The sequence below is a fragment of the Anneissia japonica genome, unplaced genomic scaffold (genome assembly GCF_011630105.1).
Source record: "Anneissia japonica isolate Jap-2015-1 unplaced genomic scaffold, ASM1163010v1 scaffold287717_len1600092_cov198, whole genome shotgun sequence".
NCBI classification, from domain to species: Eukaryota; Metazoa; Echinodermata; class Crinoidea; order Comatulida; family Comatulidae; genus Anneissia; species Anneissia japonica.
In genome coordinates, this window is record NW_022755469.1 from 267,191 (window position 1) to 285,958 (window position 18,768).

Here is an 18,768-nt window from a genome sequence, read left to right on the forward strand (position 1 = left end):
TACAACAACAAGTACATCTTTGTTTGACCTTCTCTTCCATATTAGACCGCGATAACAAACGGAGAAGAGCACGTTTTTTGTTTGTCCTCACATATGGTACTTTAAAATTATTTCTTCAATAATTAATATCATATTTGTCGTACAATATATAAAGTGAATATTTTTTATTAAACATGGATGAAAAAAGTGAAGTAAAGCATACTCCGTTAACAGAAGAAAATGAGAATACTCAACCGTCTGATGATTTACTCGTGGACGCGACAATTTCGCATGTTACACCTACACCTGAACATCAATCCCAGCCCGACGAAGATGCGGATGGTGTCCAACTGAAGAAAGAAATTAGTCTATTTAATGGAATAACTGTGATCGTGGGATCCATCATTGGATCTGGTATTTTTATATCTCCTAAAGGTGTTTTAAATTACTCTGGATCCGTTGGGTTATCTCTTCTTGTTTGGGCGATATCTGGCATTTTTTCACTTGTTGGTGCGCTTTGTTATGCCGAACTGGGAACGACGATTGCCGTGTCCGGTGGCGAATATTCTTACATCTATGAAGCATTCGGAGAGTTGCCAGCATTTGTTCTCTTGTGGGTAACATTAATCGTCATAAATCCAACTGGTCAGGCAGTTGTTGCTTTAACATTTGCGTATTATGTTGTTCAGCCATTTTATCCCGACCCAGATTGTCCTCCTCCAGACGAATTCATAAGGATTGCTGCATTGTTATGTTTGAGTAAGTAGTGTTGTAGTACTGTTTGTTCATTTCTTGTTCAGGTTGTCATGTTACTTTTACTAAAGAATATAGCTAATTATAAATATATAATTTTTAGTTGCTGTTTATTTAATTTTCTTATGAATGTGTAATTGCATTTTGAGGAAGAGAAAAGGTATAGCTACAAAATAATCGGCAGAGAAGTAAAGAAGTAGGCATTTAATTTTGTTTGCAAATGTTAATTTAAAGTTTCTTCCAACACTAAACAAGTTTTATAGCGACTAATTTAGGCCTTGTTTGAAACTGAATGGAATTCCATTCATTCCTAACACACGATTGAACTGTTCACTTAAATTGCCGCCTACACACACTCAACTGTAGTATTTCATGAACGCATGGTAGCTGCATGTGGTGTGCTTTCCTTATTGCATCATCTTTCCTGCTGATCACCAATGTTAATATTTATTATATGCAGTTACAGTCAACACCTACTGGTGGCCTATATATTCATTATTGAGCATTTGACGTACTATTGATCGTGGAGTATCATTTACTTAGAAATACAATATTTATGTTTACGCATTTAATGTCTTTTCTTTTGGTATATTGATGTTTTAAAAGGTTAATCTTTATTTCCTATCAATCATCATTAGGCCAGTATTTATATTACAATAATATTGATAGCTTTCCTACATACATAGAAAAAATTGTTATGTTATCGCTCCTGCCCGTGTCAAAAATTAGGGAAATATTTATGTGGGGAAAAAAAATCATTTATTTCAACATTAAAAAAACAGTTTAATTTTATGACTGGAAGTACATTTTCATTTAAAAACAGTAAAATTAAAACAGTTTTTATACAATATTTACAATATTCTTGCCAAATGAAAACAGTCCCTCCCTCAATAATTAAACAAAAAGTAATATTCTATTGTTCCGATTTAAAAAAAAAAAGCCAGACGCAATAATTTTATTTTTAAAGGAGTGATAATCTAATAATTTTTTCTATGTGCCCTTAATTTATTATTCAAGAGTTATTTGGCAATGTTATTATTGTTAATCTTGTGTAATTTTAATTGTAAAATCTATTGTCTTCAACAATTTCTTTAAAATTGGTCTCTATGATACGCAAAGTAATAAGTAATATAAATACTGTATACAGTAAGTACCAGACCTAGGCCTAACACTAAAATTATAAAAAATATATATTATATGTATGTAGTATTAGTAAACCTAAGTTCTACAGTATTATAATAATAAATACTGTAATAATAACACTAAACTGTATTCTTAGCATTACTTAGCAGGACTAAAAAAATTGATTAATGTATGTTAAACATGTTAGTATATGCAGTATCATGTTACAAATATCCATATTACAATTTTACCTGCTTTTGTTTAAAATGAAAGCAGGTACATTTTCTACTATTTTAGGTCAAGTGAAAAATAAAATATAGTACATCATAATTTTAAAGAGAACAGTGGGGTCCTTTATATTTCTATTATTCGTCTCTCTCTCCTCACAAGGATTGCCAGAACACAAGCCTCTAGGACTCTCGCATGAATACTTAATTCCTTTTAAGGATGTTTGTTGAGCAGTTCTGATTTGTTTTCTATTACCTGTAATCTGGGTTTTTATTCTTCTGGTTTGCTGAGACTTAAGTAAACCTGCATGACTGAAAGTTAACTACCACACTAAGTTCAATTGCTTGACCTTGGTTGCCGAATATTCTAACAAAGAATGGCTACGGTAAAAAGAACAATTGATTGATCCTTGAGGGACTTTCTATTTTTTTTGTCTGAGAAATAATAAAAGTAAAATGGAGACTACCCAAAAAATAATGCAGAAAGGGAAAGAAAAACACATTTCCATGTATGTTCCCATTTCATGTGCAACCATGCGTTGATTATAACTGATAACATCTACTCAGTTATTACATTTTTTTCAAAAGAAATCAAAACATAAAAAACATGTTTTAAATAATTGAATATTGAGGTGATTTGAGAATTGGAATTGATTTAAATATAAGAGTGCATTATCTTTAAAATACTGATTTTGGTCTTTAGTAAAATAAACCCAGTTCTGTTGATTTGAGTAGGTAAGTGTTCAATTTACCATTTTTGTTTTATTTTCCAGCTTTGTTGACGTTTATCAACTGCTGGAGTGTGCCATGGTCTACCAAAGTCCAAGATATTTTTACCATTGCTAAGCTGTTGGCTCTTGTAATTATAATAATTGCAGGACTTGCCTATATAGGACAAGGTAATATACTTTAGTTGTTATACTATTATAGCAGTGGTGGGCAAAGTGCATCCTGCGGACTTCATTCGTCCCGACAGTGATTTTTTTTTTTGTGACCCGCGAAAATGTATTAAAAACCCTGTGTGTGCAGCCCGCCAACCATCTTTGGCTAGAAAAAAGTATCTTTTTTTTTTACAGCCCTACACTAATTGATCATCTGTAAAAGTAATATTAAAACTGAGCAATTAAGTATAATAAAAGCTGTGCATGAATGTTTCTGGAAGTGCATTGGAAACCTGAAAGATTAGGTGTGACCCTCAGTGTTGAATCAAAAATTCACTTTGCCAATCTGAACAATGTTTATGCCCACCCCTGTATTACAGTCAGTAATGATGAAAAAAATATTAATAGTAATAATGATAATAAGAATAATATTTAAAGAATAAATGATAGTGATATGGTATCAAGATGATAATGATAAGATTTCTGTGTCTACTGCCTCTCTGGGAGTCAGTAGACACTTAGCTATCATCTGGAAATTTACTTGTGATAGTAAATCTGGTAAGTTGCATGATGGGATATTGCATCATAAGCAAAGATTTATCTCGCTCGAGCCAAGTTGTACCTTTGATTTAAACCATTGTTTAGTAAACGTTTATGCAATAGACACATGCTTCTGCTGGGAGCTGATTTTTTAATGGTGATCTACAATAATTAATAGTGATGATAAAACAGTAATATTTGTAATTCAAAAATTTATGGATACATTATGAAAAAATGCTAATAGACAATTCATGTTGACTGTTGAATGAAATGCAATTTAAATATTCTCAATTTTATGCAGGTCATACAGAAAACTTTAAAAATTCATTTGAAAACAAGATCGGCGGTGATGGAAGCATTGCTCTTGCCTTTTATAATGGCTTATTTGCTTATGCTGGATGGTAAGTGAGATAATCCATTAATCTAATCATAATACGTTTTATTTGAAAGCTCAACTCGTCCTAATTTGGATCTTTTTACAAGGATTAAATCATTCTCAAGTCTTTAATTGTCACCAAAAAGACCCAACATATCATCATGCTGAAAGGTCCACTGATTAATCTCAGTGATACTTTAAACCCCTTTTCACCATAAAAAAAAAAATCTACCATTGTAATTTACGGTCTGCAGTAAAATAATAGAAAAGTTTTCAATGGTGAAAACAATCCATTGTGCTTGTTAATGAAATCAGCTTTTGAAATTAACTGCGTAAGGGTTTTATACAAGGATTAAATCAGAATCTCTTGAAATCATGATAGATTTTAAACCCTATTTCAACATAAGAAAAATCTTAGTTCACTCTCTGCAGTTGAATAATAGGCGTGATAAAAATGTATTGTACTTGGTAATGGAAGTTTAAAGGCAACAGTGTAAGGTTTTTAAAGGATTACATTGCTCTCTTGTGGGAAATAAAGGATACATTTTCACTTAATACATAACTGGCTATAGTTGACCTGTGTTGTGTATAGTATATAGCCAGGTGCCACGTGGAGATTTTTAGTGATGTTCTTGTGCAGTATTTGAGCTTAAAACTGAAAAGTCCGCTGATTAATCTCAGATAAGAAAGTATAATACATACTCCAAGTATTGAAATACACGCCATCGTGCATTTGATCTTGTTTAACAAATATTTCCCTATAGCAACACTGATAAATGCATCCTATCTATCTGATCTGTTTTATTTTTAGCTGTGTATTTTTTATTGTAACATTTTCTAACCAGGAAACCTATGAACAACTAAAAACATTAAATATAATCCCCATAAATTAAATATTATATCAGAATAATTTGCATTAGAAGCAATTCATTTTTTCAAGGATTAGTTAGTCCTATGGGAAATAAATTATTGTTGCCCAGTACAGTACAGTAATTTTGAATTCAATGTTGTTTTTAAAACTTTATTTTTATTATTTTTAATGACTTCTGTGTGCACGAGTGGATTTAAGTTTTTCAGACTTATGTGGGTTTGAAACAGGGGCTTAGCCAGGAAAACGAAGGCTGTCCGAAATGGAAGCCAGTGGGCGTGGCACTGAGCCGATGCCCACTCGGGGCCATTATGATCTTTAGAGGGCATTTAAAGGTGTTGGAATGTTGAAATTTTATCTTTAAAGGAATCAACCATTATTATACTGATAGATTTTAAAACCCCTTTTCAACCTAAAAAATACTACCCCAGCTTATGTTTTGCAGTAGAATAATGGAACATTTTTAAATGCCAGTGAAAATGATGCACTGTGCTTGTTAATGAAAGTATCGTTTGAAAGCAACTGTGTAAGGTTTTGTACAAGGATTAAATCACAATCTCTTAGAAATCAAAGTTTCAATTCTCACCAAAAAAAATCCAACATTATGCTATATACTGATAGATTTTAAACTCTATTTCAACATAAGAAAAATCTTAGTTCACTCTCTGCAGTTGAATAATAGGCATGATAAAAATGTATTGTACTTGGTAATGGAAGTTTAAAGGCAACTGTGTAAGGTTTTTAAAGGATTACATTGCTCTCTCGTGGGAAATAAAGAATACATTTTCACTTAATACATAGCTGGCTATTATACTTGACCTGTGTTGTGTATAGTATATAGCCAGGTGCCACGTGGAGATTTTTAGTGATGTTTAAGCACTCCAACTTGTGCAGTATTTGAGCTTAAAACTGAAAAGTCCACTGATTAATCTAAGATATGAAATTATAATATACTCCAAGTATTGAAATGCACGCCATCGTGCATTTGAGCTTGTTTAACAAATATTTCCCTATAGCAACACTGATAAATGCTTCCTATCTATCTGATCTGTTTTATTTTTAGCTGTGTATTTTTTATTGTAACATTTTCTAACCAGGAAACCTATGAACAACTAAAAACATTAAATATAATCCCCATAAATTAAATATTATATCAGAATAATTTGCATTAGAAGCAATTCATTTTTTCAAGGATTAGTTAGTCCTATGGGAAATAAATTATTGTTGCCCAGTACAGTACAGTAATTTTGAATTCAATGTTGTTTTTAAAACTTTATTTTTATTATTTTTAATGACTTCTGTGTGCACGAGTGGATTTAAGTTTTTCAGATTTATGTGGGTTTGAAACAGGGGCTTAGCCAGGAAAACGAAGGCTGTCCGAAATGGAAGCCAGTGGGCGTGGCACTGAGCCGATGCCCACTCGGGGCCATTATGATCTTTAGAGGGCATTTAAAGGTGTTGGAATGTTGAAATTTTATCTTTAAAGGAATAGTGTTGAATTAGCTATCACAAAGATATTTCAGTTATAGACATGCGCACAGCTACGGTTACTTACATTGTTTCTAGGCTATGCAGATGCATCTTCATCTCTCGCCTTTGTCTAGTGCAAATGTTGTAAGTGTACGGGTAGGCAAAAGCGGGGAGAAAAGCCTTTCATTTTTGGGTAATCCCCACTGAATATTGGTATGAAAACAACATGCATTCAATCAATTAAGGTAAATATGATTAGATTTGAAGAATATAAAGAATTTGCTAAAGGTAGACCAGCCCAATTAGGCTAGGCCAAGCTGATTAGGCCAAGCCGTCACGGTAAAAGTGGCCATCCTAAATAATTGTTGGCCGTCCAAAAGACAGCTCGGTAATTGATGATTACTAATAAAAATAAAATTTTATTTTTGGTCAATTAGCACACCCACCGCCACACAAAAGTGGAAATTTCAGAAAAAAATAAAGTTTTTTAAAATTTTTTGTTTACTCCCTCTGCTGCCTTGAAATCTCCAAAGATAAGATGTATTTATTCCTAATTATATAAATTTGAAGCATTTAACCATCCTATTTTACATTCACCAATAAAATTTTATTTTTATTTTCTCCTCCGTCTGGATGTTTTTGGCAAAACTATTTGCTAAATAAGAATACAAGATTTTGATTTTTATTCCGCCCTGATCCAATGATCTTTAAAAAAATGAGTACGCGAAACAAGGAATAAAAAAAGTCTCGCCTAATATGGTATGTAACTAGAGAACTCTCTTTTATGCCAAGTGAATATTTTCTCTTGGTGCTGTTTATGTATTCTTTCATGTCTTTGGCATTTAAAAAAATATTCATCACATTTTATATAGTTTTTGTTCCCATAGGATAAAATATATTTAATGCAACCTTTAAATTTGTTAACAATGTACCATATGAGGTGATCATTAATGATCTACCACAGTTTTAGACTGCTATTAGCATACCATATGCTACGTATCAACATATTAACCAATATACTCCATGGTGTGAAAATAATTGTTTCTACCATGTTTGTTGCTAGTACAACCGGTGTTGACATCCTGTTGACCTACAATGTGTCTGGGAGTTAGACTGTACATGTGGAACCTTCCAATCGGGCAACTGTTTGAAATATGTTAAAGAATGATATCATTGATGGTAATATGATGTAGATCCACATTACAAAAAAAGTTGCCCAACACTTGAAAATTGTGGCCTCTTGGACTGGAATTGTTTAAAAAATTATTATATTTTTGCAATAGGCCACATCTTGACCTAATTCTTCCAGGATTGATGGTTAACTATCACTTATCCCATGCATTTTGGGTGTTAAAATGGTACATTATCCACTGAGCTAAATTTTACAATATGTAAAGGAGTCAAGATATTTAATTTCTTTGTTTTGATGATTCTTTGTTCTTAATTTTTCTGTTATTAATATTTCTTCTATTTGGTTTTTTTCCAGGAATTACCTTAATTATCTTACTGAAGAAATAAAGGATTCTCCCAGGTATTTATGAATGTTTCAATAGTTGTAATTTGTGTCTTAATATGAATTATTAATTGCGAGAAAGCATAATTAGGTGGGTCTCACTCTGACTTTCTGTCTAGTCGATATGATTTCCTTTAAATATTGACTACCTGCTCCCCATAAACATTCATGCAATGCTTCATTTGCCAAGCATCGTAAAATAGAATCAATACTGTACCAGATATTCACCTTGACGACTGACGAATGTAAGTAAAGTGATGTCTCCCAATTACATACACCTCTCTCTGAATAGTGTTGTAGTTGATAAAATTCATAGTTCAGAGAGTCAAAACTGTGTGGTGTAGTGAGGTGGTGATGGGCCTCAGTGAAAGATAATTGCCAAGGCACGTGATTGGACCCAGAGATAGCCGTAGTGGAGTATACTTAGGCGAAACACTTAATGCTCATGCATTCTGAGATTTTTAAAAACATTGTATATATAAAATATTTTTTTAAATCTGTTAATGGCTTGCTTTTTTTTTGTAAAAAAGTTTAAAATATCAAACAAAATGTGTGGTTGCCAATATATTTAAATTGCTTTAGAAATACCGTATGCTTTCAAAAACTATTTTAGTGCATTGTACTGTGTACGAAACCATACGTACGTAAATACCTGAATTAAGTATATAATAGCTTTGAATGTATTCAACAAATACGAAACTGTTAATGACTTGTTTTTTGGGGGTTTTTTTGTAAAAAATTAAAAGGTCTTCCTACTTGCAGTGTTTGGTAATTAGTAATAGGTAAATTGTAATGAAAATAATCAATAATTATGGCCTCTGAAACCTATTATTGAGGGGTCCTTTTAAAATTAAAGTATGATTTTTTAAAGTTATATTTTTATATCTATAGGCCTATTGAATGGGCCCCCAATAGCCCGGGGCCCTAGGGCTTTTCACTGGCTGCACTCCCTATACCTACGCCACTGTGTATAGCCTCTCAGTGCTAAGAGGCTCTAAGCCTGTGCTGTACAGAGGTGCTAAGGATTGCTTTAGAATAAATTTTCAGTTTTGATAAAGCAAGTGCATACATTTAATTTCTTTATATTGTTTAATATATTTGCAGGAATTTGCCATGGGCTATTATTATTGCTCTGCCATTGGTGACTCTTGTCTACGTTTTAGCAAATGTGGCATATTTTGCAGTTCTCGCACCCGAGGAGTTGATGTTGTCAAATGCTGTAGCCGTCGTAAGTTTAAACAAATAATTAAGTTAGTCTTCCTTGGTTGATTGCTAGTCTAGGATAAATTTTATTTCATTTGGAATACAATCCCATTTTTGTGTTTCACTAATACGAATGGAGATAATTTTGGTTCTGGGATATCTATCTATTTTATTATTTTAATCCAGATTATCATATCATATATCATTTATTTTGTTATTCACTTTTATGAATAAAAACATGACAAGAATGCCAACACAGCCTCAGTTAATACCTGACAGGATTGCTCAAAAGTAAACGAGTTCACTGTCAAGGAGCTCTCTGGATATCAGCTGATAAATTAAAATAATTGTTTTCATGTTATAAATAAATATGATAATTCCTTGAGATAGACCAAATATTACTCACTGTTTTTTGTTGACAGTTTCGCCTGGCTATCAGTCAGGCTTCGTCAGAATCTGTGAAGGGTTTCCGCCGATGCTCGTTGGTAGCGGGCCGCTCCAGCCGTCTTTAGTAGTTGATCATATAGGTGTGAGAGGCGATGTGCGCCTTCGTCTCTATTCATTGTAGTGTTATTTCTCCTAATAAAATTGTGACAAGGTTTATATTGGCGAAACGGGCAGGGCACTAAAAACTAGAACAAAAGAACACATGAAAGATGTTGAGGAACATAACGTTGGAGTAAGAACAAGGGCCGGCAGAAAATCCTCATCTACACAATTACACAAATCGACTCATATGATCGACGGATCATATGACGCAAGAAAATCACATACCAGACTGGGAGAACATCAATATCCTAGGGTGGCTAAAACGGAAAATTAAAGAATCAATATGTATTAATAACGCTACAATGAATAGAGACGAAGGCGCACATCGCCTCTCACACCTATATGATCAACTACTAAAGACGGCTGGAGCGGCCCGCTACCAACGAGCATCGGCGGAAACCCTTCACAGATTCTGACGAAGCCTGACTGATAGCCAGGCGAAACTGTCAACAAAAAACAGTGAGTAATATTTGGTTTATCTCAAGGAATTATCATATTTATTGCTATTTGAAACCAAATGAAACTATTTACCCATGTTATAAATATATATTAAATATATGTCTATGTACATAAAGTGTAATATGTCTATGTACGTAAAGTGTAATATGTCTATGTACGTAAGGTGTAATATATAAAGATCAGTAATACACAGTTTAAATATGGTTTTTGCAAAAGATTATTAATATTAAAACTGTAATAAAAAGTGATTCAAACACGTAAGAACCAGAATCTTTGAATATATCATTTTTAATCACTCTCTACTCTAATGAACATTTAAAAAATGTGTGAATACAGTATATAAATTTCTCATTAAACATTATGTTATACAGTGTACATATTATAAACACAATATATATAGATTTTTCTTTCAAATGCTATCATAACAAAATTTCAGACTCATGAGCTTTTTTTATTTTACAGTCATTTGCTGTGAAAGTTCTTGGACCAATGGCCTGGATCATTCCATTTGGTGTCGCACTTTCAACATTCGGGGCCGTTAACGGTGGAATTTTATCACAGTCAAGGTAACGCGGAACTCCATCTCCACCCATCTTTTTTTTTTCTGACATGCCTACTGTTCTAGTGCAAGTATTATCATATTTAATAAATATTACTGTATTACTATATGCCAGTCAGCAGTTCTAAAGCCATCACAATTCTAATTTATATTTTTAGGTTATTTTTCGTGGGTGCTCGAGAGGGACAGCTGCCTAAGTTGATGGGGATGATTCATGTGAAGCGGTGTACGCCTCTACCATCCATCTTCTTCACGGTAATTTAGTGACCATTAGGAAGTTTTCACAAGATTATGAAAGCAGTAACAAATACGGATACGTCATCAAATTTTTAGAAAACCCTTCAGTAGGATATTTGTCACAACATAGTCAATTCATGGCCTTTGCATTAATCAAGCTTCGTATTCAGCTCGTACAACATATAGTCAAGTATGTTTTAGGCATGAATAATGATAAGATGTATTTGTTATTGTTTTCGTAAGGTTTCGAAAACTTCCTAATATCCAGTTCCATCTACCGTTATCAATTCTCGCCTGTTTTATCATTGCTTGTTTTCCCTTGTCCTACCAGTTTTTATTTCCATTTGTTCAACCAGCATTAATTCTGGTATTTTTTGTTTCTGTTGTAATGTATTGTAGTTAGATTTATATAGTACTTTATAGCAAATGGGTCTCAAAGTGCTTGAGATGTGGGCTAGCTCTTGCGGTAACTTGCTTCTCCCCTAAGGGTCTCTTCATGTCTGAGCTACCTGGTATGCTGGTACCAGCTACTTTCGTCTTTCCACAACAGCGGCTGAATAGCCCAGTACACCCGGGTGTAACCCCCTATTTGTCTCAAAAGATGTATTGGGTTCTTGAAAATACAAATTGTGTACACTTGTCCTATGGTTTAAATTGAGTAAATTTTTAACAATGGTTTGTAGTTTTCACTAGCAGTCTCCTAGTATTATTAGCTTGTCAACTGGAAACATTTACAGTCATTATACACAATATTCAGTTTCCTCAAGTCCTGATTCAGTATTTCTAATCCAGCCTGTTCCAGGTCAGAGCATAAGCATTCAACGCATAAAAATTATGAATACCATAAGCTTAATTGCATTTTTCATGAAATGAATGTGAACGAAAGTCTGATCGTATACATATTTCATACAGTAATTCATAATTTTATTCCTCTAAATAAAATTTAGATTGTAGCAAATATAATGAAATCATTCCCGTACTAGCATTATCTACCATATATACAATACTTACCATAATGTAAATTAACTGTGAAAAGGCAATTGTGCAAAAGATGACAAAATAGAGACAGAAGGGAAAAAAAATTGATTGGGAAAAAAAAAAAAAAAAAATTCTTTATAGCAGACTTATTATTTTTCTCTTTCAGTGCATACTCTCATGTATGTATGTGTTCGTATCGGAGATTGATACTCTTATCAACTACTTCAGCTTTGTTACCTGGCTTGCGATTGGAATCGCAGTTTGCGGTTTGATATATCTGCGATTTAAAAAACCCGAATTGGAAAGGCCATTTAAGGTGAGCAGGATTCTATATTGTTTGTTGGATAATTTGAATCGCTTGAAGTTGCAATGCTATAAGACACTGGGAATTCATAAAAAGATACTATCAATGCAAATTTGAAATTTGGTCTCCATTAATAATTACTTGTGTTTGCATCTGTTTATGTATTATTCACCCAGGCTCTATGTACATATATTTAATGGTTTTGTTTCTGGTATCTCCCTTTTCTTTGCATTGTGCTAGGCCTATGCTCATTTGATGTAACTGGCTTTCAGTTGTTTTGTTTTACATTGATTGATGTAATTGTATTTTACTTGTGTATGGATGCACTATCACTGTGATGGGTGCCGCTGTTTCAAAAGTGATTTCCAAATAAATATTATTAATTCACAGGTAATGCTATATAACTCAACAAAATTAAAAATAAATAAAACAGATATATAAATTTACGCTCATAATGACCGAAGTTCTATGCTGCGAAGAACAGTGGGGAGGCTGTGGTGCGAAGAACAGTGGGGAGGCTATGCTGCTAAGCTCAATGGGTAGACTATGCTGCAAAGAAACTGCTGCAGAGTGTTAAAAAATATATTTCTATTTTATATTGATCTAAATTTTTTTCTTGCAGCTTAATATTTTCTTCCCTATAATTTTTGTGTTGGCGTGTCTCTTTTTGACTGTAATGGGAGTAATCGATGCTTTTTTGGACACAATTATTGGATTGGTCATCACCCTAACTGCTTTTCCTATATATTTCTTATGTATCCGATGGACGGATAAGCCTGTTTGTTTCCTGCGAATGATAGGTAAATTCAATTTACTACATTGATACTGGTCTCCTAGCATAATAATGAAATGTCCAATTTAAGGCTGAGATCAATCATTGACATCCAAACTCCTTTTCTGAAAAAATAAATCATAAGCAAGGCTATTCTCTAGATCATTTGCATTGTTAACATACATGCATCAGCTGCCATTGAGAAAGTAGATTAGAACTAACTTAAAAGGTAGAAAATCAGTGATGGTGTCATAAGAAGATATTTAAATATATTATCTAAAAAATACCATAAAAATATAATGTGAAAATTGTATTTTTTTTTATTGAATATTTACAATATTTTAATCACTTGAAATATTTTATTTTCAGCATCTACAAGTTTTTGGTTCCAGAAACTCTTCATGGTTGTTGGGCAACAGAAACTTGATTAATTAAAGTAAGATGGAATTGTCCATTCATTGTTTATGTTTTTAATGAACAGATTATATTTATTTATAGCTTAGTTGATTGATTGACAGGTTGACGGCCCTTGTGTGTAAGTGTCATCGAGCTGGTTTGTTTTTTATTGATATTTTTGATACATTTTTTTTTTTCTTTTGTTGACCAAAGGTCATTTATTCAACAATCAAATATATACATTAACATCAAATCTTTATGTAAATTGTTTACTTCACCTGATGAAGACAAGACAAGTTTTGGAATGTAATTACAGTATAAATATATAATATGAAAAAAATAACTCCAAAAACTATTAAATAAGCGATTGGAGCCCAAACATTTTCCTTTTTTATAAGTTTTTTTTTCTAATTAAAGATACTCATACGAATGATACACGTTACCAAATGCTTGCGAAAAATATCTCACAAGTGATTTGGGTAGGAATCCAACTCACAACCTCCAGATAACTAGTCTGGTATCTATACCACTCGCAAGCTCGGTCGTCAACTTGTATATTCAGTATATTTTCTACTTTTAAATTTTGACCTTTTTCAATTTGAAGGAAGTGTGTACCCACCCATCGCACCCCATTGGATATGGGCCTAAAATTCAGTGACATGATGTGTCCAACTACCCCAGATTTCTCATGTGACTTACTTATATTTGTTTCCTTTTTTCTTTTCAGGGAGCTTCTTGTAAACAAATTTACTGGAGTAAAGCAATACGATGATGCCTATACAAATTTAAATACATAAAACTGCCTATCAAAGACTAATTTTTTTATTACAACAGTGATAGCCTTTCTCAAAAGCAACGATAAAGAATACAGTAATGGTAATGGTTCTAAGAAACGAAACTTTTTGGTGTTTTTCATTTAAAATGTGATGATATCATAATGGGGGTTGATCAGTTTAAAATGTTTTTCTACACCGGTAAAAGATACTTTGGTATCAGTTTCAATGATTCATAAAAAGAATAAATATAAAAACAAAAACAAATAATTAAAAAATTGTTTTGTTCCTGTCAAATGTTTACAGGGACAAAGATGTATTTAAAACGAGTATGGTACTTAATTTAGTCTAATATTGGAGCGCATTACTTCAACCATCATTTTGGTATTTTGGAAAGGGTAAAAAAGCATTCCGATTAGAAAAAGAGTGAAGTTGTTTGCATTTATTTATTGTGTGCATGTACATATAAGCTATTTTTGGCTTGTTAATTCATGTTTGTGTAATTCCAGCAAAAGAACAGTGTTTAAAACACTTATTGCAGTTATTTATACGTAGTTTTAGGTATATGTATGCAATATACGTAAATGATTATTTAAAATATACACAAAACATATGGAATGTCTTTAAATGTTGAATTTAGTTGAAAAATACAATAGTGTCAGCTAGGTGAGACTGATTAAATAATTTTATGCAAGAAAAATGCAGTCATACTTGTATCATAGATCATGATGTATCATTAACTACACTGTTGTGGTACTTGGCATATTTAAACATACCATCATAAACAAATTGTATCGGGCCAACTTGTCAAGAGATTGAGCAGCCTTTAACCTTAACCACGCCCGTAAGTAGGCTTTCTTATGCGGCTTACCTATGCCTCAGTGGGGTTTTTCAAGTTTTTGCTGTAAGGTGTCGGGGGAATATTGATGGTCATGGTGAATTTCATCACCATTTTGATGGTTCAATTCATTTGTGGGCTGAGAGATTCGTTCGAGAAGTCCTTTGGCCGAACCTTGTTGCTGGTTCTTCATGATTGCTATTCATCCGACATGCCATAGTACATAAAACAGTGAGACCAAATGTTAGGGTTAAGTATGCTCCACCAATCAGCACCTCAGATTTGCGTAATATCGTGAGATAAAAGACCTTCCTAGTAATGACTGGAGGATCATTACAACTTGAAGCTAGCATACCTGTATTTATATGAAACTCAGTCCACACTATCAAATTTTCTTTGACTGTTGTATGCCCATATATAGTCATGATGTACCCATATATGGTCATGATGTGCCTATATATGGTCATGATGTGATGTCATCATGACCATCTTTAGGCATGTCACATGTTTGTCAAATAAAAGTGTTTGGACAAGGCTTAACTTTCTCACTACTCCTCATATTAATTATGCAAGGACAAAACTTTTTCATGTTAAGTGGTAATTGCTAATGGATTAATTATAATCATTATAAGTATACTTTGGCAGATCCAGTAAGTGGGCACGGGGGTAACATATCCCATTTTTGACACTAAATTAACCTTCTCACTACTCCTCGTATTAATTATAGCCAAGACAGAACTTCTCCATGTTTTGTGGTAATTGCTAATGGATTAATTATAATCATTATTAGTATACAGGGGTAGATCCAGTATGGGTGACAGCAACCCCCTCCACTAAATTTTTAAATATCAGTGAATGAATGAATGTGTTGCTGTCCACAGCATTTATTTTGTCCAATACAGTATACATTTAGAATACATCAGAAAATTGTCTTTTGTACACAACAGATTTTTTAAGAAAAAAAGAAAATGTGGAACGTCAAGGCAAAATAAAAACATCAATACGGCGGAAAAACTGTACATAAGTCAATTAAATAATGAACATTTAGAGAGATTTTCTATACAAAATTCAAAATTAATAACAGTATAAAATGTACCTGTGTTTTGTGTTACTTGTCTATTCTGAAACTGTTGTTTAAAAAGTTCTGGTTCCACCCCTGGTGTAATAGAACTATATAACTAAGTTAATGTACCATTTTTGGAATTCTTTTGAAGTCTTCCAACACATTGACAGTACTAAAAAAAACACAAAAAAAACCATACTTTTTGTTGCCACCTGTGTGTAATCGTAAATTGCAAAATATATTAAAATGCTTTTCTTTGATACTTGCAATGAAAATTAATCTTCTATTGAGGGGATAACTTTACGTTTTAATTCTAAATTGTATAAATGTTTTGTATTTCAATAATTTAAATTTCGTCTGGAAAGTGGAGATAGGTAATCAATTGAATCCCCTTAAAATATTCCTGAAAATATGTGTATAGAATTTCATAAGCGCACTTGTCATAGAATGTTGGTGTGTTCTAAATTAGTTAACTCAGAAAGCACATGACTGCAACATGCGAAATGAGGCTATTCTTTCTGTATATTGATACACACTGAGACTGTGCAATGTGTCCCTCAGACGAGACACTTTTTTAATACCTTGTTGAGCAAACTTGCTGCCTGCCAATAATGATGATTTTGATTAAAAATGAAATTTTGTTTTTTGGACACCCACCGCCATGAAAAAAGTGTGTTCTTTATTTTTACTACGCCAGCTGCTGCCTTAAAATTTCCAAAAATAAGAATTGTATATTTCTTACTGAATTTAACTATCCTTTACTACACTGTTTACACTCACCAATAACATTTTATTTTTTATTTTCTCCAATGTTTGGCAAAACTATTTGCTAAATAAGAAAAGTTTGTGAAACAAGGTATATGTGAATTTCCTGCAAGTCCTTGAAAATATACTGCATTATACAGTATGTGTTATAAAAAATAACGAAAAGCTTACCTTGTATGGAGGACCCACCAAGAGTTAAGCCATTGAGTTACCTGTACAATTCAAAGTGTCATATTGTTGATGTTACGATGCACATATGTAGTTTAAGAACATAAATTAATGTTGGCTTAAAAGCTGTGTTTGTACCCAACTATAAGATCAGTAGTGTAAATAAAGAGTAGAGGTAGCTCTTTTGTATGTATTGTGTTTGTTCATTCGCCTCCAATGTTATCTGTTTTGGAATGATAACCGTGAAGTTGATGGTAGATATGTATGGGATGATTCTGATTATTATCTGTTTTATGATGATAATGCAAATGATGTTGGTTTAATTTAATGATACTGAATTTTAAGCTCTGTCCCGATTACCAAATTTTCTTCGACTAAAAAACTGTATGCCCGTATGTAGTCATGATGTGCCTATAAATGGTCATGATGTGATGTCATCATGACCATATTTAGGCATGTTTTTGTCAAGTAAAATTTGATATCCTGGACAGGGCTTTAGCTACTATTGTGGTGTATATGTAGTGAGATTGAGCATTCACCAGCATAAATACATAATAGTTTAATGCGAAGCAAATTGTTTCACAAATATGTGGTGGCGTCAGCAAAATACCTTTAGGAATGCTACTTAGTGATCAAGTTTGTGGCATATATGTATGGGGGTACGCGGAGGGCCCCCAAAAAATAGTCGCCCTTCCTCCCCCCCCCCCCAAACATTCACGTTCAAGTAGTTAAAGAAACACCTCATATCATTTTATTTTGTCAGCAAGCCCCTCACCTAATCATCAAGTTCCCTTCCCCACTCCATTTCAACTCCAGATATGCCACTGACTGTAACATCAGGATACATCAGTTACTGTTTAACCATCAGTGCTCAGTGTAGCAGTCTGAGGTCGTTCCAGAGAATTGCAATGAAAGGTTTTCTGTTGCTTCGCAGTGGTGGCGCCAGGATTTGCCCGAAGGGGGGGTGGGGGGTGGGGTCCGATTAACTCGACGTAAAAACTGGGCGTGGTCGTGAGTCTCAAAATTTCTCGGTGTTCCACGGGGGTGAAAAATATGACAATTTAGAGGTTTTAAAGGCTTATTTAATCGTTTTTGGGTCTACTAATATGTAGGATATACTGATAATAATAATAACTTATATAGCGAATTTTCAACATGCTTTCCAAAAGTAAAGCTAGATAACCACACCACAATGGCACCCTGTGAATAATATACCGGTGGGTGCACCTTAAATTGCCAGAAGGTGTGGTGGTGGTTTTTACTGTCCATGGCGATTAGTTTGGTTATTTCTTGTTTTAGTTCTTTTTCGGTTTTTTTGTTTGTTTGTTTGTTTTTTGTTTTTTTTTGCACTATAGTAAATATAAACATTACTGTATTAGTATTATTATTGAGTAGTTAATCGAAACACATTTCAAAATGTTTACGATTATTCAAACAAACGTAATAAAAGGATGTTGATGATTTGTTTTGTCGACGACGACGTTGATGTTAATGATGATGATAACTGGTAATGCTGATGAAGATATATGGTGACGGTGATGGTGATAATGACTACGAATCTGACGATGATGACAACGATAATATAATTATGGCGGCGAATATAGCGATTATTATTATCCATAGACTGGATTCCAGTCTCCAAATTTTGTCTTAATCAGATTTTGGCACCAATAGCTTTCCATTGTTATTACTTAATAACTATATACTATATAGTATATACTATACTATACTTTTTCTGGGTTAAATTCCTATCCAAATTCTACAACAAAACAAGTTTCTCCACATAATCAGCGCCCGTGGCGCTCTCCGAAATTATCTAATACATTACAGTACTAGGAAAAATCGATGAATTAGAGACTTGTGGGTAGTGCCGCAAATATAGATCAGTAATGTACTGTACGTTCGGATAGGCTCACTGTAGAGGGCACTGTGCATAAAAACTAATACATCATTATAATTATACAAACTATATATA

General features: G+C 33.1%; 1 protein-coding gene across 1 annotated transcript; it reads left to right on the forward strand.

The window, feature by feature from the left end:
* Positions 1-16,984, forward strand: LOC117123485 (Y+L amino acid transporter 2-like). The gene is made up of 11 exons (XM_033269426.1): positions 1-738; positions 2,855-2,980; positions 3,804-3,903; positions 7,703-7,747; positions 8,834-8,957; positions 10,403-10,506; positions 10,658-10,754; positions 11,881-12,030; positions 12,641-12,818; positions 13,160-13,226; positions 13,914-16,984. The coding sequence occupies exons 1-10, from the start codon at positions 174-176 to the stop codon at positions 13,219-13,221; spliced, it is 1,551 nt and encodes a 516-aa protein (XP_033125317.1). The 5' UTR covers positions 1-173; the 3' UTR covers positions 13,222-13,226; positions 13,914-16,984.
* Positions 16,985-18,768: the final 1,784 nt, after the last annotated feature.